This window comes from Elephas maximus, chromosome 12 (genome assembly GCF_024166365.1).
Source record: "Elephas maximus indicus isolate mEleMax1 chromosome 12, mEleMax1 primary haplotype, whole genome shotgun sequence".
In the NCBI taxonomy this organism is placed as follows: Eukaryota; Metazoa; Chordata; class Mammalia; order Proboscidea; family Elephantidae; genus Elephas; species Elephas maximus.
This window is the reverse complement of record NC_064830.1, coordinates 34,529,960-34,557,755: the sequence shown is the minus strand read 5'-3', so window position 1 is coordinate 34,557,755 and position 27,796 is coordinate 34,529,960. Positions and strand designations below refer to the sequence as shown.

The following is a 27,796-nucleotide window of genomic DNA, read 5'->3' as shown; positions in this document are numbered from 1 at the left end:
CTGACTCAGAGCAACCCTATAGGACAGAGTAGAACTGCCCCATGGAGTTTCCAGGGAGCACCTGGTGGATTCACACCACCGACCTTTTGGTTAGCAGCTGTAGTTCTTAACCGCTACACCACCAGGGTTTCCGTATCGGTTACAGAGTGGAGCATTCTCACTCCTCACGCCCTCTCTAGTCTTCAGTGATAATGCTTTTTCCCTCCTCAGAACACCATTTTAGCACCCTTAAGGAATTTTCTCCTGTCATCTAGCCCTTTTTCCTTTGTATTATGAATATTAGATGCCACATCATTCTTAAATGGAAGGAAGCCCTTTAGAAATCATCTAGGTAACTTATTTCAAACTTCAGAAGTTATGCCTCTTTCCCCTCATCCTAGGGATTCTGGAATTACCAGACAGTAAGCACCCTGAGAGCAGGAATGGTGTCCTGTTTCTCCATGGCTCTCACAGAGTAAGAAATTGGTGCATGTTTGATGGATGGCTGAGTAGATGAATAAAGGATGTCTGAAAAGTAGCTTTCTCTAAAGGTATAACGTTTTCAGCTTGAAGACGTTATACCTGCGCTCACTGTGGCAATAACCCCCGACACTGACGAAGTATTTTACAGTTTACAACATACTCTCCCATCCATTATTACATTTCATTTTCCCACGGGGCACAGGAGATGGCATTTATTAATGGCAGGGCCCAAGCCTGTGACTGATCAGAAGTCTGTGTTTACACTAAGCCCAAGCTTTTCCCACTGTACCTCAGTCAATGTCAAATAAGACCATTTGAGTATAGCTTTTTCTATGGGGACCAATGCCTTAATGGTCTTCTTCAGTGGTTCTCAAAGTGTCCTCCCCATATCAGCAGATCACCATCACCTGGAAACTTCTTAGAAATGCAAATTCACAGGTCCCATCCTGTACCTGCTAAATTAAAAACTCTGGCACTGGACCAGACTCTTCTGTAGTTTACAAGCCTCCAGGTGATTCTGATGCAGGCTAAAGTTTGAGAAACACTGTCCATTCCATTTCCAGTTGATTCACGTTGCTAAGTGCTTAGCTTCATCTGTGGAAAAAAAAGGAGGACCATTCCAGACTTCAGTTGGGCAGGTACCATGCTCAAGAGAGTGGAAGTAAACTGAGGTGATTTACAAGTCCCAGGGACTCTTAAAGGAAAACACCTAAAGTAGCCCTGAAAACAGACCTATAAAGAGATTTGTAAATCCAAAGTACTCACTAGGCATTCCCACGGGGAAGGCCACAACTCTGGAACTTCAATTGGTATGAACTCCAGCCGCCCGAAGACTCGCGTTTCGGGCTCAGCCTCCATCGTGAGGCCACCGGCAGGCTACACCGAGGACACCACGACCTGGAGCGCTATACTCGCCCAACCAATCAAAGCAGATGCTTTAGAAAGGGAAACTACAAGTCCCAGCATGCCCCACGCCGCAGCAACAGGGGACGACTGGCCGCGCCCCAGAGTTCTTCGCGTACAGGTGGCAGCCTCAGTTTAGGGAAACCGGCGTCCCCGGGACTCCGGCACAGGGGCTGGTGGGCCCTCAAAACCTAGGCGGCTATGGCAGTGGCTACGGTGGCGGCACTACTGGCCGTACTGGGCGGGGGGCTGTGGCTGGCGGCCCGGCGGTTCGTGGGGTCCAGGGTACAGCGGCTTCAGGGCAGCGGGGACCCCGGCCTCATGCACGGGAAGACCGTGCTGATCACCGGGGCGAACAGCGGCCTGGGCCGCGCCACCGCTGCCGAGCTGCTGCGCCTGGGCGCGCGGGTGATCATGGGCTGCCGCGACCGCGCGCGCGCCGAAGAAGCGGCGAGTCAGCTCCGCCGCGAGGTCGGCCAGGCCGAGGACCAGAAGGCAGACCCCGACGCCGGCGGAGCCGGGGAGCTCGTCGTCAAGGAGTTGGATCTCGCCTCCCTGCGCTCGGTGCGCGCCTTCTGTCAGGAGCTGCTCCAGGTGTGGGCGCGGAGAGCCGAGTCGGAGAGGATGGAGGGAGAAGGAAAGCGGAAGGGCGGTCTCTGCTGGGCGCGGGGCTGAGCGGGGAAGGGGCGGCCCCAGAGAGGCTGGAGGTGGGACCTTGGAAATGACTGAGCCTGCTGGTAGCAGCACAAGAGCAAATGACTTTGAGGCGCCTTTGGAGTTGCGGCCCTGGGAGATAAACAGAATTTAGAGGGCCTTTTCCCGTCCTATAAGGACGTCGAGAAAAGAATGGGCCCAAGAGGAAAATAATAAGCCAGTTGCTGAAGTATATTTTATTATGAAATGGCTGCCCAGGAGTAGATTCACCAGGTCTCTGAATTGTATTTCCTCTGTCAGAGGTTAGTCTGCATTAAGCCATCTTCTCTTTCACAGAGCCTGTGAGCCTTTGGGGAAGTTGCCAGCCGAGGTCCTGGGGAGGGAGCAATCCATTTTTTTGTTGTTGTGCTAGGGTAGGGAGTTCAGCTGAATGCCACCAGTGGACTCATGAACACCGTTCTTAACCAGATCCTGGGCGATTTCCAGTAGAATGGAGCTTGAAAGCTCAGTGGTCATACTTTAAACTGGGACTGCGATAAAAATAGTATCTAGTATTTTTCAAAGGTTTATTATATGCCAGAGCCTGAGCCAAATATTCAGATACTTTAAATGAAATTAAAGTGCCTTGGCTATTATTATTGTTATCATCACACCCCCACAGTGACCCTAAGAGGTAGAAATTAATATGCCCATTTTACAGCATGAGAAAACTGAGGCATAGGTAGGCTAAGTAACTTACCCATCGTCTTTCTCCAAACCCCTTGCTCTTAACTCTTACGTTTACTCCTTTTGCCTGGGAGTGAGGTGGGAGAACTTCTTGGTACAGATGGTACAGAGTTCACTGGCATGGATGCCCTCTGTTGAGATTGAGGTGGGAGGGATTCTTGCAGAGGTGACTTGCAAGAGGGCATTCAGAAGAGTGAGATTTAAAATGTATTGGCATAAGAAAAGTACATATAGAAAATAGTTTCTTGACTCCAGATTAGAGGTTCCCAAACTTTCTCAGTTTAGGGTACCCTTACCAAAGCCAAACCAAACCCATTACCATTCTGACTCATAGTGACCCTATGAGGACAGCTGCCCCGTAGGGTTTCCAAGGCTGTAACTCTTTAAGGAAGCAGACTGCTACATCTTTTCTCCCACTCTAGAGCTGCTGGTTGGTTTGAACTGCTGACCTTTTGGGTAGCAGCCAAGTGCCTAACCACTGCACCACCAGGGCTTCTCTAGGGCACCCTTAAAAAAGAAAAAAAAAAAAACTAAGCTTAGTGACCAGTAATTTTTTCCTTGTGCCCTAAAGCAAAAGAAATATCTAGCAGTTCATTTATTAAGCAGTTAGTTCCAAACAACTGTCTAAGTATTTATGTCTTAACAACTTAGTAGTTGTTTGAAAAAATAATATACCTAACTGAAAGAAAAATGATCTTTCATTCTTAAATAACCGTAATTACTTACTCACGGGATGTGTGTACCTGTTAGACACTGTGCCAACTTCTCAAACCTTGGAATCAGATGGCATACTGCCACCCTCATTTCCTGTCCCACATCAATTTTTCGCATGGCACTTGTTTTTTAGTGTAGGCATTGCTGAAACCCAGCTCCCCAAAAATGTGACATCACCGGAAGGGGCATAACGCAAACTAATGTAGCTGTGAACTACCTGGAATTGGTAGTTTTTGTGGTGTCAAGCAGAATATCACTGTGTTCCCCTTGAAATTTAAGATATCCAGCAGCACCCTGGGAGTTGGGGCACTTGGTGCACAGTTTGGGAGCTGCAGCGGTGTTTTTTTGTTTGTTTTTTACTGCTGGTATTTCACTATGGAGAACAGAGAGATAAGGAAAATAAGTACTAATGTATGAGATGTTGGATGCTTTAGGTTTTCCTACATTCATTAAATGGGGCTGTATCTGTTTCTTATTAGTGATACCTGTACTACTTTAAGGAGCCCTGGTGGTGCAATGGTTAAGCACTAATCTGCTAACCAAAAGGTTGGCGGTTCAGACCCACCCAGTGGCTCCGAGGGAGGACTTAACAATCTGTCCCTGTAAAGATTGCAGCTTGGGAAACCCTACGGGGCAGTTCTGCTCTGTCACATGGGGTACTGTGAGTCGAAATCGACTGGACAGCACCTAACAACAGCAACAAAAACATACTACTTTGGCCACATGGAACAGAACCAATTACATAAGTTGTTGTCTTCTAAGCTTTTTCTAAGCTTTCACCTGGCTCTGAAGTTCAGTGACTATAACCAGAAAGGAAAAAAAGGAAATGTAGACTTCCCACAGGTTGGCATTTTTGGTATTTATGCCATTTATTTCCTTGAATTTTAAAATTAATAAATGATAAAGTCTTCAAATAACACAAGCCCAGCAAAGACTGATGGTTCAGAAATGATTGATTCAGGAAACCCTTCCAAAGGATTAGTGAAAAAGAACACTCCTTTCTTTCCCCCACGGGTGAACTCTTGCCTTTTTTTTGAAGTTGACTATTGGAAAAGCTACAGGTGCTTAGACAGACAGAATGAGAAACAGTTAATCCTCTGACAAGGTAGGCTTTGATAACAGTTGAGAGACTTAACACATTTTTCTTTTCATTTATACTTGGCAGAAGGGCCAGTGAAATTTGAAATTTGACCTCAAATTAATTTGATCGAGGGTCATCACTGTGTCTTCACACCTGGAACATGTTGTGCATTTCTCTTTCTCTGTCCATCAAGAGAGACAAAGAGGAGCCAGGAAAGGGCTAAAGAAAGCCAATTTACATGATTTAGGGGATGTAAAGACTTCAGGACAGTCTACATTTTAGCACTCTGATCTGGAAAGATGTAAGGGGATATGGTCAAAGTATAAAATTCTACTCTACAGATCTCTTAAGCAGGAGGCCCCTTGAAGCTGGAAAAAGGTTCTTTTCACACAGGGAAAAAAAAGAACTGTGAACTCTAGAGGCAAGATAGAGATTAAAGGTGTTTGTTGCTAATCCCACCTCCATCCCTGTTAGTCTCCTTTGCTGTTATTGTGAGACATAGTATTTGTGATCTACTGGGTTATTTCTGGTATTTTTATATTACCTGTTTAGAAAAATTTTTAAGCTTTCTTTGAATGATTCATGATGTTCTCTCCAATGTTAGTTTGCATCTCTGGCCTTCTCTATTGCTTACGCCAGTTTGAAGGAAATGAGTTGAACAGGCTGCATCCCCATGCTGTCATTTATCCTCAGAGAACAACAGAATAAAGCATTCTTAACTTTGCCCCTAGTGTTGTTACTAATAGCTCTGGAAATAAGCGGTGCTGACCTGCAGGGCCTATCTACTGAAAACAGCGCTTATGGCAACTAGTTCTAAATCGCTGAATGATCTCTCCTTGCTGGTGATGGGAACTATGACGGCCAATAGAAATTGGTTGTTGTCACCCCTCCTCAAGTGCTGCCCAGGGCACACACCCCACCTGCCATGCCTTAGTTACATCTCTGCCACCTGCCTTCTCCTGTATATCAACTCTAGCTCACAGGGGCTCTCTAGCAGTGGTTTGAAAACCCTGATTAGAGAGGCAGAGTGGTTTATTAATTAAAAGAAGAAGCATTAGTATATAAATTTCATCTTCAGACCTTTGTTTTGCCACTTACGAGCTCTGTGACCCTGGGCAAGTAAGTCACCTAAGTTCTATGCTTCGGTTTTCTTATAGGGTTGTTGAAAGTAGTAAATGAGAAAACATGCAAAAAGCACTTAGCACAAGTCCAGACCCCTGTGCAGCATGCAATTTTTTTTTCATTTTTTTCTCAATGTTGACAACTCATAGAGACATTTAATAGAATTTCAGTAGTTTGCCAGGATTTTTTAAAAATCTTAACACAACTGCATTTATTGTGATGTTGATATGATCTGAGTATTTATATGATAACTCTCAAATAGGTATTTTCATAGTTCACCTGAATTTACGGGGAGAATTCTGGAACTAGAGAAGTGTCCCTTCCCCAAATTAACTGTACTTCCATTTTAAGAAAGATTCTGGTATTGATCAGATAGTCAACTTTCTAGTAAAATAAATATCAGAATATATGTATTAGTAACTATTCTTAAGTTATAAAAGCATAAGATCAGAAACAAAGCCTTAGATTCAATATCTAAGTCTCCTACTGGCAGATTGCTGTGGATAAATATCTTTCTGCATATCATTTTAATAAATGAGAAAAAGAGACTGTTGAATTAACGGTCATGAATATCATGAATATTAGGATTTATTTCAGGAACAGCCTGCAAAGGAATCCCTACCCCCACGAATTAAAAGCAAAATTGCTAACGTGCCAGATAGTTCTCATTCATAAGCTAACACCTGAAATTGAAAACTGTTAGCCTTTAGTTGCCTTTTTTATTACAACTTATTTATCATGAACAGAACAAGCAGTTAAAGGCCTGTGTTCATAATTTTGCTGCTCTGTCTTTGACGTTTAAAGGAAGAGCCTAGGCTGGATGTCTTGATCAATAACGCAGGGATCTTCCAGTGCCCTTACATGAAGACCGAAGATGGATTTGAGATGCAGTTTGGAGTGAACCATCTCGGGCACTTCCTGCTCACCAGCCTTCTTCTTGGACTCCTCAAAAGTTCAGCTCCCAGCAGGATTGTGGTAGTATCTTCCAAACTTTATAAATATGGAGACATCAACTTTGAAGACTTGAACTGTGAACAAAGCTATAATAAAAGTTTTTGTTATAGTCGGAGCAAGTTAGCTAACATTCTTTTTACCAGAGAACTAGCCCGCCGCTTAGAAGGCACAGATGTTACTGTCAATGTGTTACATCCTGGTATTGTACGAACTAATCTTGGGAGACACATAAATATTCCACTGCTGGTCAAACCACTGTTCAATTTGGTATCGTGGGCTTTTTTCAAAACTCCATTAGAAGGAGCCCAGACTTCTATTTATTTAGCCTCTTCACCTGAGGTAGAAGGTGTGTCAGGAAAGTACTTTGGGGATTGTAAAGAAGAAGAACTATTGCCCAAAGCTATGGATGAGTCTGTTGCAAGAAAACTCTGGGATATCAGTGAAGTGATGGTTGGCATATTAAAATAGAGACAAGAAGTAAAAGAGAGCCTGTTTATAAAACTGTATGTCAGTCGTATCCATGACCAGGAGTGGTGTGGCGTGACTGCTTGCTACTTGAAAAAACAATTTCAATTTTACAGTAGTATTGCTAAGAGGTACATGTAGATATTCTGAAGTTAATGACAATTATTACTGAACAGTTATTATTTTGGAGGACAAAATTTCAGCAAAGGCATCTCAAAGTATAATGAATAATACAAGTGTAGTATATTTTTTAAATTATAATTGGGCAAGCATGGATTACAAATATAGGAAATTTAGTAACTGAAAAGTGTACCTTGAGAAGTTTTTGACATATCTTTGAGTTTCATGACCAAAATGTTAAATATTGTTACTGTACTGCTGGTTTTTGTGTGGAAATAACATACTTAGTGTGTGCACACAATTCTTCATGTGGAATAAATTTACTGGTGCATATTCTTAATTGTGTATTTCTTTATAAGATATGCTGAATGAAGTCTTCTCACATATCATGGATACTCTTTGGGAGTTTATATATCTAAAGCCTAAATCTGATTGTGTCATTTCCCTGCTTAAAAATTTTGGTGGTTTCCAACTGCCCATAACAGGGGTTTCTTTCTTCAAATTAAGACTTTTACTCCATTGTAGAAGCTGAATGGGTAAAATAAGCCATAGCAATACTATCGGGTTGGCATCCCCCAAGGCTGTTGTTGAAGAAACTTTGCAGAATAGTTCATAAGCCACTTCTATTTAAAGGTTAAGCTCTGTATGCATTTGAGACCACAGGCTTACGTTGCCCTCATATTCTGAGTTGTCCAGTAGAACTTTCTGCAGTGATAGAAATAATTCTATCTATACCGACCAATATGGTAGACACTAGACATATGTGGCTAAAGAGTACTTGAAATTATGGTTAGTTTGATTGAGGAACTGAATTTCTAATTCTGTTTAATGTTAATTTGAATTTAAATAGGCACATGTGGGTAATGGCTTGTATCTTGGACAACACAGCTTTAGTCATTCCATATTATAACTCAGTCTTCACTATAGACAAGTCACCCACTCACTCTCCTCTCTGGGCCTTTGTTTATATTCTTTCACTCTAGAATGCCCTTCTTCCCTTCACTGGTACTACTTACCCTTTAAGGTTCCCCTCAGCTGACTTTTTTTCTCCAATCCCTGTAGGCAGAACGAATTCTCTTTCCACTTTGTTTCCATTGACTTTGGCAGCTTTACTAGGAGTTCAGTGTACACATTATTTGCTCACTGGTTCAGTTATACAGTTAGAATAGGAATTCTTCAAGGAAGGGAACTATCTTATTTTCCTCCTTCTAGAACCAAGTACCTGGCACACAGTAAACATTCAGTAAATAATGAATACCAAAACCAACCAAACCAAACCAGTTGCCATCGAGTCAATTCCAACTCATAGCAAACCTATAGGACAGAGTAGAATTGCCCCACAGGGTTTCCAAGGAGTGGCTGGTGGATTTGAACTGCTGACCTTTTGGTTAGCAGCCAAACTCATAACCACTTCACCACCAGGGCTCCAATGAATGAATAGGGTGCGTTAAAATAATTTTTATAGATTTATTATAGGCATTTGTGTTATAGAATCAAAAGCATGTATTTAATACTGTTAATTATTTGTTTTAGCCATCCCCTAATTTTAGGAAAAGGAATTATGACAGTAAAGGATAGACTACACTGATTCTACTCATCAGTTTGGTCAGGGTTAGTCTTTAATTGCTTATCACTTTGCTTATCACTCTGGCGGGAAGGACAATAATATTTAGATCCAGTATTCATTCCCTTCAAGAATGACAAGATGTTGGCAGATCATACAGCAGGTCTGTTAGAGCATTAGGTTGTGAATGGAAGAAACACTTCAATGTGTGTATCATTACAGGTGTGTCATAGCAGGCATAGGTATAGCTACATCATTTTCTTTGAAACATTGTATTTTTTAAAAACCAGTTCTACACAGAGACCTGCAGAACTTGGAAATATGGGCAGGAAATACACCAGAATGCGACCTGGAAAAATGGGAGCTAATAAATCTGTCCTACACCTCAACTTCATTAAAAAAGGAGTGCTTTTCTTTTTTTTTCATTTAATATCATCTTTTCTGGCTGCATGTTGATACCTGATGCTTTTCTAGGGTTTTGGGTCTTTTTTAAGAGTTAAGCCTTTCAGAGTACTTGTTTGTGGCACCATAATAAAATAGGATGTATTAATTTATCATGATGAAAAATGAGAAACTCATCTGTAAACACCCACTATTAAGGTAAAATGAGGTGCCATTTAGAAGATGTCCTCCCAACCTGAGTGTTCTGTGGAATCAAGGAGAGGACTAATAGCTATATAGTGTGACGAGTTAGATTTTAAAGATTGTTTAAACCCTCTCCCTCTCCTTTCTCCCTTCTGCTAACACTTCTAACCCTTTCTAAGTAAACAGCAACCCTTACTTTGATACCTACTCTCATCTTCAGCAAAATACTGTTAGAGGGAAACCTGTAATACACAGATTATGGAATAATTGAGCTGGTTCTTGGCTTCATTATCTGAAAAACTGACTTCTTTTGAAGCAAAATGTTCTGAGAAAGGATGAGATTGCTGGGCCCTCTGCCCCAGCTTCACTCAGAGTAGCTATTTATGTAGGGGGGCTCTAAGTAACATTTCATTGGAAAGGGGTTTCAGTGCTGAAAAGCACCGCCACATTGAGTTTCCATAATGGCTGCACTACTTAATTTGCTGTGTGACCTTGGCAGGTTACTTAACCTCTCTGAGCTTCAGTTTTCTTAACTCTATCATTTAGAGTTATGAATGCCTACTTTAAAGGATTGCTCTGGGAATAAAAGTGGCAGAGTGAGTAAAATGTTTAACAGAGTGCCTGGTACACATGGGCACTCATCCATCCTCCCTTCCCTGATGCATCTAATTGTTAATAGTAATAGTAACTATAATGGTTGTTAGCTGCCACCACATTGGCTCTGAACTCATCGCAACCCCATGTGTTACAGAGTAGAACTGTTCCTAGGTTTTCTTGGCTGTAATCTTTACGGAAGCAGTTTGCTGGGCCTTTCTTCCATGGAGCCACTAAGAGGTTCAAACTGCCAACCTGTAGGTTAGCAGCTGATCGAAAACCACTTGTTTGCTCCTTCATAATGGCTGGTGAGTACATAGGATGAAAACGTAATTCTAAACCAGGGGTCAGCAAAATGCTTTGTAAAGGATTGTAAATATTTAAGGTTTTGTGGGCCACATTGCCTCTTACTTGCTCTTTTTAATTAAATTTATTTTTTAATTATTTTAAAAATGTAAAAACTGTCCTTATTCTTGGGACATACTATCGTACTTACACAGCTAGTACAGTCTCCTAAACCCAAGACTAGTTGACAGCATCTGCTTTGTGATTAACTGGGAACAATGTACTTATTTGTTTAAGACACCATTTATAGTAGTAGTTCTCATGTATACTACATCTGCTCTTTCTTAATAAGTCTCCTGTTGTTTTTCTATATCATTTCTAATTCTGTATGTATGACTATTTGTTATAGATCCAGGAAACCTAGGGAGTGTATTTTTTTAAATCTATCTCCAGCTATAGATTTTGCTGTGAGGAATAGCAGTTATCTGCCTTCAACTCTTCCCCCAACAAACCTGCTGGGCCTGGCCAGAGATCTGAAAGAACCTAGATTTGAATATTTAATTGATTCCAAATGTCCTAAGAAACACTGAAGAGAGAATGTGTTACTAATCAACCTTCAGGAGCCTGGCCCCCACAGACAGCTTCAGATGTTTCCAAACCTTCTTTGGACAATGGGGAGTTAAAGTAGTTACAGGTTAATGTGGAGGAAGGTAGCTCATTCCTGGAGGAGAGCTAGAGGAGTGCTCTGTTTTTATACAGACAGTAAGGAAGAGTTTTGCTAAGATTGACGTTTAATCAAAGTCCAGAAGAATCACTCTTAACCAACCACCACCCAACAGACATGCTTGTAATAACTGATTCTCTCTCCATTCTTTTTGTAAAACATACTGACTGATGCCCATACCACGAGAATGCTCTAGACTGATAGGTTACCCTTGAGCACACCTTGGGCCCTTCTGCTCCCTCCAGTTCTATTGAATATTTAGGAAGAGTGAGCTGTGTGCCATTCATTTATTCACTTCACGAATACTTACTGAGTACCTGTTATGTATGGAAACCCTGGTGGCGTAGTGGTTAAGCTCTACAGCTGCTAACCAAAGGGTCGGCAGTTCGAGTCCACCAGGTGCTCCTTAGAAACTCGATGGGGCAGTTCTACTCTGTCCCATAGGGTCGCTATGAGTCGGAATCGACGGCCCTGGGTTTGGTTTGATTTTTTGGACCTGTTATGTGCCCGTCATTATTCTAGGCTCTTGGGGATAAAGGAGCCAACAGAGAAAACCCAACCAATCCTGTGTGTGTATATACTAGCTGTGCTTGTTATTAATCAAAATCCGAGATATTAATCATAATACAAACCAATGAAATATGAGTACAAAGAGAATTTCTATGAAAAGTAAGCTGAGTGCTTTTAAAAATTTAAAGGCAAATCACTAGAAATTTGCTTTTATAAAGTTTCAAAACAACTATTAAATACTAAAAATAAATATAAAAATCTATATGGAGTCTATTTAGTGCTTTGCATGTGACTTTAAATTTTGACTCCGTTTTAAAGATACAAAAACCGCAAATCATAAACTATACTTCCTAAGTTAGTACAATGGAAGAAAACCGATGTGGAATTCCAAGTGGACCGAACTTTTAAAAGCAACAGAAACAGCAATGGAAATGTTAGCCTTATAAAATAAGCAGATGAGCATGGTGCATGTTTTAATTCAAATAAAAATTTTTGATTGACTCGTTTTTATGATGTCCTTTAATCAACTGTTTTTCTGTTAACTAACCAATTCCAAATAAAAGGGCTTGTGTTGTTTAAAATAGAGCTATCACTGACAGATTGGAAGAGTTTCAGTTTGGAGGCATTGATGATACATGTGTTCTGAATAATGAGTTATATTTTTTCCACAGAATTCTAATCTGAATTTGGGGGTGTGTTTTATTTTTTAAAATGCTCCAATAGACTGAACTGATGATTTGATATGTTTGGTCCTGGGGTCTTTTTGTAGTATGTTATTGAGATTTATCAGACTTAATCCTCAATCCTGTGTTTCCTCTTCCTCAGTGAAAGTTCCTACTAACTGTGTTAAATAGGTAAGTTCCTGAATATTCAATAGAGTTATTTACCAGTGTGTCATTTTATCTTGAGAAGTTGCCGTGTTGCATATGAGGTATTCCGGCCTGTTCTGTCCACAGCTGTGGGTTTTAGAGTCTTTAAAAAAACAAAACAACAACAAAAACACCAATTGCTAACTTTATAAATTCTAACTTAAGAAAATACTTACACCTAGTAACTGGCTTTTTTCTGGTATACCCCACTGATCTAGGTGCTTATCCAGCTATTGGTACTAAATCTTTCTAATGGCCCCTTTTTGCTTCCGTGAGAGATGAGGTGATTTGAATTCTGTCAGTAGGGGCTCCCTGTACATAGAGCAATAAGGTGAATGATTAAGTAGCATTTTAAGTTGTAAATAGATTCAAAAGATTTTATCTATGTAGATGTATAGTGTTGGCATTTTAGGTATATCTTAAATTGTTTGCCTGGTTTGAGGAAATGCTGAGTTCGGAGGAATATATAGCATTGTTAGTTTGTGAAAAAAGCATAAGCCAGTTTCTGCCACCCAGTCCATGAAAGCACAGGAAATGGGTTCATGTACTAGGTGTTCCAGTCTAAGCATTCTGTTGACAGAAGCAGTTTCTACCCAGGGGTTTTGTGTTAATGTAATCAAACAGAGCTGCAGCCTAGCCATCTCAAGTCCACCCACCTCAGAGTTTATCTTTAGCTCATCTGGAAGAGTTTATTTTAAACATTGAACCTTGTTTGCTGCTGTTGAAATGAAAGTGAGAGAGTTACAAGCTTTCTTCCACTGCCATCTGGCAGATTTACTGATGGATCGGGTTCTTTAATCCATGTAACCCCGCGTGTGGGAGCTATTGTCTTTGTGTTGATCATGCAGCTGCCTTGGCTGAACTTTAAAAAGCTCACACAAAGCTATCAAGAGCCATCCTATAGATAAATGAAGTCAGGGGGTGTTGCAAAAGTCACTGGAGCCTTTTGGAGGAGAGTGGAGAAAGCTCGGCCATATATTTTCATTCTTCTCTGAATGCACATTTTTTACTCTATGGCTCTCTGTGTGACCTGGAAAAGAGGAAGATAACTGTATGTGGATATTTTGGAAGAAATAACTGAAGCTACATAAAAGTGACTATACTTAAATGAGAAAAATATGTGGGGGATTAGAAAGGAAAGGAGCAGCAGATTTTAAGGGTCAACATCTCATTAAAGTAAATGTGAGGATCTAAGAAGTCAAATAAATATGCTCTTCTTACAAGACACCAAGGGCTGAGTAGACTATTTTCACAGGACTCGTCCTGCCGTTTTTCCATCCTACATACAACATAAGGATGGTCAGCGATACACACGTTGCACACCGAATCATTCGCTGTAGCATACTAGGGTATAGCACCACACAGGATCTCATGCAGTGCATTGCACTAAGTAAAGTAATTTCCACCGACTCCAGTGCACAGTTCTGATCCCACACATGCAGTAAGAGTACGTGCACAGTAGGATACGGGAACATAGTATACCTCGCGTACAACTAGTGTTAAGCTTATAGGAACATGGGGAAACAAACAGACCTGAAAATATGTTGGATATGGTCCATTGACATTCAGTTTTCTTTCGTATCTACATTTAGAATGCCCTTTTTATCTTGCGCAGGCTGGAAAGTTAAAAAAAAAAAAAAAAAAAAAAAACCTACATTGCCTACGTTCTGAATGAAAAACATTTCCACCAAACAGACGCCCCTACAGTAAAATTACAAAGCAGAATTGAGTAGAAGGCCTTTTTCCTGCTGTTTTTGGCTGTTTTCTGCTGGCCAGAAAGGTCATGGAAACTATTTTGTGTTTGTGTTTCATTTTGTTTTTTAATAGCAAGGAGGAGTTGAGACGAGCACCACGTTTCTCTGTCCACTGGCCTGTTAATGGGCATTGAGAGGAGGTTTCATGAGTGGTGGCACCCTGATCCCAGTTTCCTGATCCCTGGATCATAGCACTGGTGCCGTGAGTTCCAACTCAGCATTTTCAGCAACAGCCTCCAGGTTTCCCACTTTCCTGATTGTGGCAGTAGTAGCTTGCCCTAGCAGGCCGATTCTGTACAATGTCAGAGTCATTCCTGTTACCAAAATCTATTGTGGTCTTCCAGGCTTTCACATTATTTTTTAGGCACCTACCTTACTGTATTGTATTCCTTTCTCCTTAAAGTATCCTATAAAGAAAACAGACCACCAGGATTATTGACCAGAGAGGAGAAACATAAATTTGTAAATATAAGCCACATTGTCCATGACCAAGCCATGCATAGATAAAAGACAGAGACTAAGAAATTGACTATTATGGTTTGAAGGGGAGGGGGGTGGGGTGGGGCAGTGTTTAGCCGGACCCCTGGCCACCAGCAGGACATTTTTTTGGTGAAATCACTATGGTACAATGTTTGAGCCTTAGCTTAGCAGCCTCGAATATTTGAATTTGTCAAAATATCAGTTGACAATGAGACACCACCAAAGGAACTGGAAGCCCCTTTGGTAGCCATTCTACACAAAGAAATCCATTTGGGGAACCAAATTATAATCAGAATCTTGATCAGTTATCACAGAAGCAGAGCAGAGGAAGTGAATTCTGAGATTGAATATTTGATGGCATGAGCAGTGATATCTGCATTAATTGATTCCATAGGCAGAGGATGTATGCTCTGCATATGGCTCTTAACATGGGCCTTGTACTTAAGTGTTCTATTGTTGCTGATGGTATCACCTTCTGAGTAACATATTCTTAAAAAAAAAAAAGTTTACTATCAAATATTATTATGTCTGATTCAGGAAACATTTAGTCTCTAAGGTGCACCACAGAGACAGAAGGAACCAAGAGAACTAGCCACAATCAAAGGAACAGATAAGGCTAAAAAAAAAAAAAGGCTAGAGGAGCACTATTCATAGTGGGCAAAACTCATGGTTGAGAGAATATCTATATGATAATTTCTCTTAATTTCAGATTTCTGGTGAACAGATTAATTTATCACAGCTGTTTTCCATTTAGAGGAAATGTATGCAATAAATAAAAGGCTTCCTTCAGCAGGCAATGTGTGGTTGATTTTAGGATGACTTGTGATACCTAATCCTTCATAAGTATGTTGTGTAGTGTGAGTAGATTAGAAGGGTATTCGTAACTAAATCCCTGGCTACCCTAGGAATATTTACTCCTATTTGTCTGCTGCAAATAAAACCAGAGAAGTAGAGGTAAGGGTGGAATCAAGGGCTAGATATGACTTGTCAAATACCAGGCCGTGAACTCCTTGAAGGCAGAAATGTGTCTGATTCTTTTCTGCACACCACTAACATGAGACTATCATATATCAGTTATTCATACAATATGAATATCAATTAGTTAATGATCTAAAAGCTAAGAAATATACCACTGTATTGAGGGTCAGGATGGATGACGCTGATTTAGATGGCCTGGAAGATTTTCTCTTCTAACCCTAGAAAATGAATTCAATCTTCCCAGGGAGAAGAGAGCCCTTATAGCTTAAGAAGGTATTGCTGGATTCTCTTGAACACTCTTATACAACATACATGGTAAATATGAAAGAGCCTTGAATAAGTGTGTCATCATTTTTTTTTTCACAACTGTAATCAATGGCAATTGGGAATTAATATGAGGGAAGTTAGAATATCTGCAAAGAAGGCTCACAGACTGAAAAAAAAATTGCATCCGTCCACAATTCCATTGGAAGTTTCTGTATAGTTCAGTCAAATTATTGACTGCTGTTTTCGAGTTCTTTCTGCAAAGACACTTTTGGATTCTAGTAAGCAGCTTGCCTTCTTGTTCCTCATTTACAAATAAGGAATATGGACTTCAGAAGGCTTAAGTGACTTGCCTAAGGATTTGAACATGACGAACTCAGAATTTGAACCAAAACTGTTCAGGCTTTACAGCAGTTGGCTTCTTCCATTATGCCAGCATACACTTCTTTTAGTGAACTAAAGTAATTTACATAGAAAAAGTTAATTTTTTTTCCTTAAATGAAAACAATAGTAGATATTTAAGTATCATATTTATAATTATTATTACTTTCAATATCCTCTTTAATATAGAGTAGCCACTCTGTATCCACGGGTTCTGCATCCACAGATTCAACCAATCAGGGATCGAAAATATTTGAAATAAAAAGAAAGTTTCAAAAAGTAAAACTTGAATTTGCCACACTCCAAGAACCACGCCTAATCCACATGAATGAAGGGATGCGTAACATCCCCTGCTGTGGCCTCTCCCACCATTTCACAGACCCTCGTCTCTCTCCAGCACTCATTGTTCAAGGGTTATTTGCCTTGAATCTCCTGTGCTATCTACTTGTGTTGTGCACACTCTTTGTTCTTCTATTTATATAGCATTCACATTGTATTAGGTATTATAAGAACTCTAGAGATGATTTAAAGTATAAGGCAGGACGTGGGTAGGTTATGTGCAAGTACTACACCATTTTATACAAGGGACTTGAACATCAGTGGATTTTGGTATCCGCAGGGGTCCTGGAACCAATGCCCTGCAGATACAGAGGGACAACTGTATTTCCTAGAGTAGGTAATATTTGATATAAAACTATTTCTGCCTGATAGGTAAAGAATGTGTTTTAAAAAAATAGGTTCCCACTGACCACTATATTTAGTTTCTGTATCAACACAAGTTAATTGAAAAGATTTCTGCATAATATCCTCAATTGTAACTTATTCATTAAAAAAAAATTTATTCATTAGAGTAGTTAAATAACACAGTTACTCAATCTAAAGTGTTCGTTTCCTGCCAGAAGGATATATGTTATCTTTCATGGGTTTGGAGAAATTGTACAAACAATGAAGATGTCTGAGTTAAATCATAATACAATGATCAAAAAAAAAATATATTACAGTACTTTATTGTAAATGCATCCATTTCTTTTGAAATGCAAATTTTAACTTTCCAACATCTGCTGAGAATTCAGAGAGATTAGACACATCCTATTAGTGAAAATCTAGTCATTAAAGACTCCAAATGCTTAGAATGGTTTTCCTACTATGCAATTGAGTACACAACTTAACATATCAACGTTATTTCATTGAATACTTTTTGAAAAATCGAGAGGTAACAGAATCTGTGTGTGTGTGTGTGTGTGTTTTCTTTAAAAAAAAAAAATTATTTTTTGAAGGAACTTTGGCTTCCAAAAATGACAGGCCTAGATTATTTAGAACAATCCTTACTAGAGACAACTAAAATTCTGTGGGGACATTGGTGTTTCAGCATTAGAATACTTGCTTTCCAGGTGGGAGACTTGGATTTGATTCCCGGCCAATGCACCTTATACACAGCCACCATTCTTTCCATTGTTCATGGGGTTGCTGTGAGTTGGGGGCCAATTCGAAGGCAGCTAACAACAACAACAAATAACAAATCTGTGCAAAAATTTTGAAATATGATTTTCTGAAAAACATCAAAGTGCTGAAAAAATGGTGAGGAATTCTCCAATCAAAATCAAGCCAACGTGAAGGTGAGGACCCTAGAAGTTAAGAGAGAATGCAAAATTACTTTTGCCCATAGGGCATTTGTCTCCGTAGAAGAAACAACAATGACCATGACCTTTTGTTTTGACTGCCTAGCACAAGGAGGAGGATAGAAGTGGAAGTCTGCAGAAAATCAGGTGTTTGATAGACACCCACACAGATTCACATTAAGCTGGAATTCTGAAGGACTAGTGACTCAGGGAGGGCGAACAAGAATTAAAGCTGCCACATCTTCAACTCTCCATGGGACAGGGGAGTTGCCTAGACACTGAGCAGAAGAGGAACATATAAGAGAAACACGGAAAACCTCTTCCTAGAAGGCTGTAACCTAAATACTGGCCCTTATGCAGAAGTGTAGTCCAAACTGATTTTCTCCAAGGAAACCTAAGGAAGTTCAAATCATCAATTTTATCTAAAATATCAGGGACTGGAGGTACCCTGTATTCTTTGGTGCAAATTGCTAAGAACTTGGCTACTAACTAACTTGGCTACTAAGGGTCGCTATGAGTCGGAAACCACTCAACAACAATGGGTTTGGTTTGGTAACGGGTTTGGCTACTAACTAAAAGGTTGGCAGTTCAAATCTACTCAGAGGCACTTCAACAGAAAGTCTTGGTGACCTACTTCCAAGAGATTGCAGTCACTGAACACCCCACGGAACACAGTTCTGCTCTGACACACATGGCTTGCCGTGATTCAGAGTCAACTTGGTGATTTGGTGGTAGCCTAGATGATTAGCAAAAGAAAACTCATATAATCTTTGGAGGAAGTGCCTTCATAGAAAAGCTTTGTGAATCTCCATAAATATTTTTTTTTTTCAAGGGCAATGAGTTTTATAATTTTAGCTCTTACATTTAAGGCTTTGAAACATTTTGTATTAATTTTTGGATATGAAGTCATGTAGAGAGGTCCAGAAACCTGTACAACACTATTTTGCCAGAGTTTTTTGGTCAAAGTAGTCATAGAATCCATTCAGATTTGAGGGGAGAGAGCATCGACCCCCACCTCTCTATGGGATAAACTTCAAAGAATTTTTAATCGTCTTTAATCTGCTACATATGCATGGGTGGTAAAACAATCCAGCAAAGTAAGGAAATGAGTATCACCAAAGGCAAGAGAAGCTAATAACAAACTATAGGAGGGAGAAAACATTTGTGATCAAAAAGGGACACAGTGTTTTCAAGATGTTGGTAATGTTCTGTCTCTTAACCTGTGTGACTGGCTACACAGGTGCACAGGTACTTTAAATGATTTGTGTATGTGTTATGCTTTTTGATATGGATGTTATTTTTAAAATAAAAAGAGTAAAAAAAGATGAATTTATAACTCAAGTAAGTTTTCACATGCTTACAGTATAGCTTTAATATTATTAAAATAATCATGCTTGTATTCTAGATATCTTTCTTCTAAAGAAATTACACATGAAGGAAAACCTCATTATTTAGACTTAACTAATTGAGAATGTATAATATTATGTTTGGATATTAAATGAGTTACCATCACGCTCTCTGAAGACAAAGCATATTAAGCAAACACAAGGGCAATGCAGTGTTTCACTTGATCTAGAGAAACAGTTTTCAACAATGTACATAATTAAAAAAGGTTAAATTTCGTTTAAATTTTGTCTTCCAAGGAAATATATACATTCGAAACAGGATTTCTAGTTTACAAATCATGGTTCATATTGGCCCTTCTGACTAAATTATGTTTTCTATGGTAATCTACAATCTTGCATAGAATTGCCTAAATTATATTATTCTGAAAATGAAAATCAGATTATTTTTATTAGGAGACACATCAAAATAATTTTGGAATCACAGATATTGCAGTCTCTGTCTCTAAAATTTATAATCTGTCTGCGTTTATATCCCCAAATTCTTGATCTTTCAAAATACCATGTTGTATGCCTTTTATACATAGTAGGAAACTCTGGTGGCATAGTGGTTAAGTGCTATGGCTGTTAACCAAGAGGTCGGCAGTACGAATCCACCAGGTGCTCTTTGGAAACTCTATGGGGCAGTTCTACTCTGTCCTATAGAGTCGCTATGAGTCGGAATCGACTCGATGGCAGTGGGTTTGGTTTTTTGGGGTTTTCATACATCGTAAGGAAGTTTCCCTCAAAAACAGATCCTAAGATAGAGATATACATGTAAGTGGCTTATTTGAGTGTGCTTAATCCATAAAAGAGGATAAAGAAAATAGGATTGGTCAGAGGAAGAAGTTGAATTGAGATGCAGTTACAACAAAGTCCTCAGCTGATCTCACAAGGAGCCCTAAACTGGGATGGCCCATCAAAGATGTCTCTATTTGAAGCAAGGAGGCTGGACCTTTATCCCTTTACATCAACCAGTCACTGAGAATGCATAACTTTTATGAAACAATTTTTAGCCAAGCATAGTTCCTTGGAAGGGACTCAGCTGTCAACAGGTAACACAGCTCATGGCCAGGGAAAGAGGGTTTTTATCTTGAAGGGGAGATCTGGGTGATGTGGTGGATTATGTTGTTGTTAGTTGCTGTTGATTTGATTCCAACTCATGGAGACCTCATGCATGCAGAGTAGAACTGTGCTCCATAGAGTTTTTAAGGCTGTGACCTTTTAGAAGCAGACTGCTCGGCCTGTCTTCTGGTGAGCCACTAGGTGGGCTTGAACTGCCAACTTTTTGGTTAGTAGTTAAGTGCTTAGCCGTTTGTGCCACCCATGGATTTCAGCTTCCAGTATAGTCTATATCCTATAGACTTGTTTAGTGTAACAAGTTCATCTCATATGAGGGTAGCTCTCTCAGGATTCTATTTGGTCTCTTTACCTGGAAATGTTAATGGAACATACCATAATCCCCGACACTATAGCAGGTCTTGGGAAAACAGCTGATATTTATCATCACTTTCTTTTTACTACCACTTTTAGATTCCCCTCACCCACAGATAGCACCTCTGCTAGTCTAGGAGGCTTCCCTGGTGAGAAAACCTAGGCTTTCATTCCTGAGGGGTCTGAGTTCCTGGTCACCATATTCTTTTCAAACCTTGGCTACTGACTTGACCGTTCTGCATCAATATTAGACAGGAAAGCACCAAGAGATTCCCCAATGGAACACCTGCATACCAAACATATTCTTTCTTCCCTTCTACTTTATGTAACATCTCTACCTCTTCCTAGGTTGGGGTCAGTTACCTCTATGGATGGTGACTCTTTTTCTTGCCTACTGGTCACTTTACATGAAGAATCCTGTGTGAAAGCCTTAGCTTAAAGTTTAATTGAACTCTTGCTTGACCCCTGCGGGAAATAACCCTTCTTTAGAATCAAGGACCTCAAGATTTGCATAGCCTAAAGTTGTAAAGGCAAGAGATATACAAATTCCCATGTGAGTTACTGAGAGTAATGGTAAGTGAGTCCATTCTTCTTTGCACACCTTGGTTCCCAAATCTGTATATTCAGCTTACTGGGAACATGGAACCATATAACCGTTGTTGGTTTAGGATGTATACCTCTTTATCTCCAAGTAAGTGCCTCTGTTGCTGCTTATGCTGTTTTATTCCTCTGTCAGACCAACAACTTATGGATATGGTATGTAATAGGACAAGTGGATCCCATGGTTATACCCACTGCTGCACTTTTTTTTTTTTTTTTTTTTGCTATAAAGTCAGTCCCTTGGTCTGAAGTGATGTTATACAAAATTTCATATTGGTGGGTCAAGCACTCTGGAAGCCCACACATAGTAGTGCTGGCTTAGTCCTGTGGTCAGGAAAGGTAACCCAAACCCATGATATTTGTAAATTCTAGTCAAAATGAATCACTGCCCTTCTAAGGTGGAAAAGTTCCAATGTAATCAACCTGTAAACAAGAGATCAGGAGGCTGGTTGATCCCTTCAAGCATGGCACACTATCAGGGGCTCAGAGTTGGTTTTTGTTGCTGGCAGGTTGAAAATACAACAGTGGCGGTGGTTAAATCAGCCTTGATAAGTGGAAGCCCATGCTCCTGGGCCCATCTGTATCCTCCATCTCTGCAATCCTGGCTACTCCAGCCACGTGCCTTTTGTGCCATCATTAGGCTGGCCAATGAGAGGCACGCTGTTAACTTATGTTATTCTATCTACTCAATTGTTTGATGCCATCTTATTTATCTAGTGCTGCTATAACAGAAATACCATAAATGGATGGCTTTAACAAAGAGAAATTTATTCTCTCACAGTTTAGGAGGCTAGAAGTCTGAATAAAGGGTGCCAGCTCCAGGGGAAGCCTTTCTTTCTCCGTCAGCTCTAGGGGAGGGTTCTTGCCATCAATCTTCCCCTGATTTAGGAGCTTTTTAGCTCAGGAACCCTGGATCCAAAGGACGCACTCTCAAAAAAAGACCAGACTTACTGTCCTGACAGAGATTGGAGAAAACCCTAGAGTACGGCCCCCAGACACTATTTTAGCTCAGTAATGAAGTCACTCCTGAGGTTCACCCTTCAGCCAAAGACTAGACAGGCCTGTAAAACAAAATGAGACTAAAGGGGCACACCAGCCCAGGGGGAAGGACTAGAAAGCAGGAGGGGACAGGAAAGCTGGTAATAGGGAACCCAAGCCCGAGAAGGGAGAGTGTTGACATGTCGTGGGGTTGTCAAACAATGTCATAAAACAATATGTATACTAACTGTTTAATGAGAAGCTAGTTTGTTCTATTAACCTTCACCTAAAGTACAATTTAAAAAAAGAGGATGCACCGTGCTCCTGCTGCTGTTTTCTTGGTGGTATGAGGTCCCTCTGTTTCTCTCTTCTCTCTTTTATATCTCCTATCTTTATTTATTTTATTTTACTTTTATTTTTTATATCTCAAACGAGATTGACTCGAGATAGGAGCTAATCTTGTAGATTGAGTCCTGCAGTATTAACATAACTGCTTTTAGTCTTGCCTCATTAACATCACAGAGGTAGGATTTACAACACATAGAAAAATGACATCAGATGACAAAATGGTGGACAATTACACAATACTGGAAATCATGACCTAGTCAAGTTGACACACGTTTTGGGGGGACACAATTCAATCCATCACAGGTGCCTATTCCATGGCAGATGCTCTCTGGCATTGTTGTTATTAGATGCTTTGAGTCAGTCTGACTCATAGTGACCCTATGTACAACAGAACAAAACACTGCCCAGTCCTGAGCCATCCTCACACTCTTTGCTACTTAAGCCCATTGTTGCAGCCACTGTGTCAGTCTACCTTGTTGAAGGTCTTCCTCTTTTTTGATAACTCTCTACGAAGTATGATGTCCCTCTCCAGGGACTGGTCCCTCCTGATAATGTGTCCACAATGTGTGAGATGAAGCCTTGCCATCCTTGCTTATAAGAAGCATTCTGGCTGTACTCCTTCCAAGACAGATTTGTTCCTTCTGGTAGACCATGGTACATTCGATACTCTTTGCCAACACCATAATTCAAAGGCATCAATTCTTAGGTCTTCCTTATTCATTGTCCAGCTTTCACATGCAAACGAAGCCACCAAAAACACCATGGCTTGGGTCAGGTACACCTTAGTCCTTAAAGTGACATCTTTGCTTTTTAACACTTTAAAGAGACCTTTTGCAGCAGATTTGCCCAGTGTAACATGTCTTTTGATTTCTTGACTGCTGCTTCCATGGGTGTTGATTGTGGATCTAAGTAAAATGAAATCTTCGACAACTTCAATCTTTTCTCCATTTATCACAATGTTGCTCATTGGGAGCCGGAGCCAAGATGGTGGAATAGACAGAGGCTTCCGGGGAGCCCTCTTACAACCAAGACCTGAAAAAATAAGTGAAACGAGTATGTTTATGACAAGCTAGGAGCCCTGAACATCAAAGGCAAACTTAGAAAATAAACTGAGGGACAAGGGGAGGAAGAGACAGTTCAGAAGGGGAGAGAAGTTACCAGACCTGAATCGCGGGGAGCCCTCAGCCACCATTACCGGAGTGGCGGCGGCGGCGGGCTGGTACTAGCGTTGAGCTGCAGTTTCCTCAGGGAGAAGCAGCCAGCCACGCAGCCTACTCACACCTCCAGAACCTGAGGAGAACAGTGCTCTCGGCAAAGGCTAAGTACATGCATATTACTGCGCCCTCCCCCCCCCACCCCGCGGCCCCCAAGCCGGGTTCAGCAGCTGAATTCCCTGGGCCTGACATAGGCACTGTTGAGTGCTTAGAGCCATCTTCCTGGCCTTGGAGAAGGAAAGAATTTGCATTTGGGGGAAAAGATAATTTACCAGCTCCAGGGGAGCTCAAGACAAGCGGCTTCTGTCTGGGCATAAATGGTCCATGGACTTTGAATACCTTACCCCTCTGCATGGACCTGTGTGGGCCTATTTCAGGAGACTAGACCTTTGTTGGCAGACTCCAACCATTTCAGCTGTGTGGTGGAGAGGTGGGTGTTTGATGTTTGACATTGCTTTGCCTATTAAATAGGGTCCTCACTTACTCACATTAGGGGCCTAAGGACTGGTAGCTCCACTGAGGTCACCCAGCTACCCAGAACAGGGGTCCAAGGATAACTGGTACCTCCCAGTCATTACAACCAAAAACATTGGGTGCTCATGGTCTGTCTGCAGAATCCACCTACCTGTATGCTCTAGAGAACAGGGAGTGCTTTCTTCAGAGACGTGGGGGACAATTCTCAGCCCCCTGCCTTGTTCAGAGTGTGACCTCCTGCTACAACCAGGTACCGGTACCTACACCAATCACCCCTGCCCCTCTAAGACTGTAGTACAATGTTGCACATTGGTCCAGTTGTGAGGATTTTTGTTTTCTTTATGTTGAGGTGTAAACCATACTAAAAAAAAAAAAAAAAAATCCATACTAAAGGCTATAATCTCTGATCTTCATCAGCTCTCTGGTGGGCTTTACCATATAATTTAAAGGTCTTTACACATTGTGCCTGCTTTCATTGGTTCTTCTACATGTCCCCCCCTCCCCACTTTCCCTTATATTCCAGGCTTTCTCCTTTCATGCCCCTAACTAAACAGCCAAGCCAATTGTCACTGTCCATGAGTCCATACATATTTTCTTGCCTTGGCACTTTTTTTCTACACAAATCAGATGAACAGGTATACTGCTCAAAGTTCTGCCCCTTGGAAGGATTTCCTTCACCCCTGTTTTTGAGGCCCACCCATTAGTGGTGTTATGCTTCCTTCTTAGTTGTGGGAAGAGCAGTACTCGATAATGTGTCCTAACCCACTGCCGTCCTATACATTACTTTTTATTTCCCCTTTAAAATTTTATAAAATTTTCCCAATCTTTTTTTCAATTGTGTCATCTACTCTTAATTCAACAGAATTTTGTTTCTTAGTGACTTGCTTTTTTACAACTTTTTTAAAATTTTTAGTAAAATATACATACCATAAAATTTACAGTTTTAACCATCTCTGAGTGTACAATTCAGTGGTGTTAAGTAATTCACAATGTGGTATAATCATCAGTGCTATCTATTTCCAGATTTTTTTAAAAAATTGTTTCAGACAGAAACTCTATACTCATTAAACAATAGCTCCTAATGTCCCATCCCACTGCCCTTTGTAACCTCGACTCTACTCTCTATCTCTATGAATTTGCCCATTCTAGATATCTCAAATAAACAGAATCATACAATACATGACTGGCTTATTTCACTTCAAGATTCATTGGTGTTGTAGCATGAATCAGAACTTTACTGCTTTTTATGGCTGCATAATATTTCATTGATATATAACTATATTTTGTTTATCCACTCATCCATTTATTGGTCATTTGGATTTCTACTTTTTTACTATTGTGAATAATGCTCCTATGAACTTTGGGATACAAGTATCTTTTTGAGACCCTGCTTTCAGTTCTTTTGGGTATCTGCCTCTGAATAAAATTGCTGGGTCATAAAGTAATTTTATGTTTAACTTTTTAAGAGTAGCTGAACTGTTTGCTACACTAGTTGCACCAGCAATGTACAAGGGTTCCACTTTCTCCACATCTTCGCCAACACTTGTTATTTTTTTTGTTTTTGATAGTAGCCATCCTAAAAAAAAATTTTTTTTTTTTTTAGCCATCCTAGTAGGTGTGAAATGATATCTAAGTGTGGCTTTGATTTGCTCCCCCATTAATAAAAAAAAAATTTTTTTTTTTTTTTTTTTAAATAACTAAAGATGTTGAGCACCTTTTCATGTGCTCATTGACCATTTGAAGGAGCCCTGGTGGTACAACGGCTAAGAGCTCAGCTGCTGACCAAAAAGTCGGTGGTTTGAACCCACCAGCCGCTCTGCAGGAAGAAAGACTTGGAGATCTGCTCCCATAAAGATTTTAGACTAGGAAACCCTATGGGGCAGTTCTACTCTATCCTATAGAGCATCTATGAGTTAGAATTGACTGGATGGCACACAACAACAACAAATTTCTTCTTTGGAGAAATGTCTATTCAAGTTCCTTCCCCATGTTGTCATAGGGTTATTTATTTTTTATCATTCAGTTTTAAGAGTCCTTTATATATTCTGGATATTGAACTCTTACTAGATGAATTATTTGCAAATATTTTCTCTCATTCTATGGGTCCTCCTTTCACTCTATTGATGATGTCTTCTGATGCACAAAAGTTTTTAATTTTGATAAAGTCCAATTTATTTTTCTATTATTGCCTATGCTTTTGGTGTCATATCTAAGAATCTACTGCCACATCAACGGTTGTGTAACTTTCCCCCTGTTTTCTTCTAAGAATTTTATAGTTTTAGCCTTTATATTTAAATCTTTGATCCATTTTGAGTTTTTTTTTTTTTTTTTTAACGGCATAAGGTTCAACTTCATTCTTTCACATGTGGATATTCAATCTTGCCAGCACCGCTTTTTGAAAAGGCTGCTCTTTCCCGATTGAAATGTCTTGGTGCCCTTTTGAAAATCAATTAACAATAAATGTGAGGGTTTGTCTCAGGGCTGTCTATTCTATTCCATTGGTTTATATGTCTATCCTTATGCCAGTACCATACTGTTCTGATGACTGTAGCTTTGTATGAAGCTTTGAAATTGAAAATTGTGTATCCTTCAACTTCATTCTTCTTTTTAAATATTGTTTTGACTATTCAGGGGCCCCTGAAATACCATATGAATTTTAGGATAGATTTTTCTTTTTCTGTGAATAATGCCATTGAGATTTTGATAGAGATTGCATTGAATCCGTGTACCCTTTTAGTAGTATTTTCATCTTAGCAATATTAAGTCTTCCAGTCCATGAACACAGGATGTCTTTCCATTTATTTAGGTTTTCTTTAATTTCTTTCAGCAGTATTTTCTAGTTTTCAGTGTACCCGGTTAAATTTATTCCTAAATATTTCATTCTTTTTTAATGTGATTGTAAATGGAATTGTTTTCTTCCTTTTCAGATTGTTCATGTTGAGAAATACAATTTTTGTGTATTGACTTTATATACTGCAACTTTGCTGAATTCACTTATTAGCTATAACTTTTTTTTTTTTTGGTGGATTATTTAGGGTTTTCTGCATATAAGATCATGTTATCTGTAACTAGAGTTAATTTTACTTCTTTTCCAATTTTGATGACTTTTTCTTTTTTTGCCTTATCCATCTAGCTAAAACTTCTAGTACAATGTTGTCTTTTTTCATGATCTTGGAGGAAAAACTTAACAGTCTTCTACCATTGAGTATGGTTTTCCATATATGGCCTTTATCGTGTTGAGGAGGTTTCCTGCTATTCTTAATCTGTTGAGTATATATATATGTATATGTATATATATATATATATACACACACACACATATGTATGTATATATCATGAAAGGATTTTGCTGAAGTTTTTTTCTGCATCAATTCAGTCGATCATATATATATAATTTCCTTCTATTAATGTGGTGTATTATATTGATTGATTTTCATATGTTGAGTCACCTTTCAATTCCTAGTATAAATCTCAATTGGTCATGTGTATAATCTTTTTAATACACTGCTGAATTCAGTTTGCTAGTATTTTACTGAGGATTTTTGCATCTATATATAT

General features: G+C 39.8%; 1 protein-coding gene across 1 annotated transcript; it reads left to right on the top strand.

The window, feature by feature from the left end:
• Positions 1–1,448: 1,448 nt before the first annotated feature.
• On the top strand, positions 1,449–7,525 carry RDH14 (retinol dehydrogenase 14). Its single transcript, XM_049902877.1, has 2 exons — positions 1,449–1,959; positions 6,467–7,525. The coding sequence occupies exons 1-2, from the start codon at positions 1,567–1,569 to the stop codon at positions 7,082–7,084; spliced, it is 1,011 nt and encodes a 336-aa protein (XP_049758834.1). The 5' UTR covers positions 1,449–1,566; the 3' UTR covers positions 7,085–7,525.
• Positions 7,526–27,796: the final 20,271 nt, after the last annotated feature.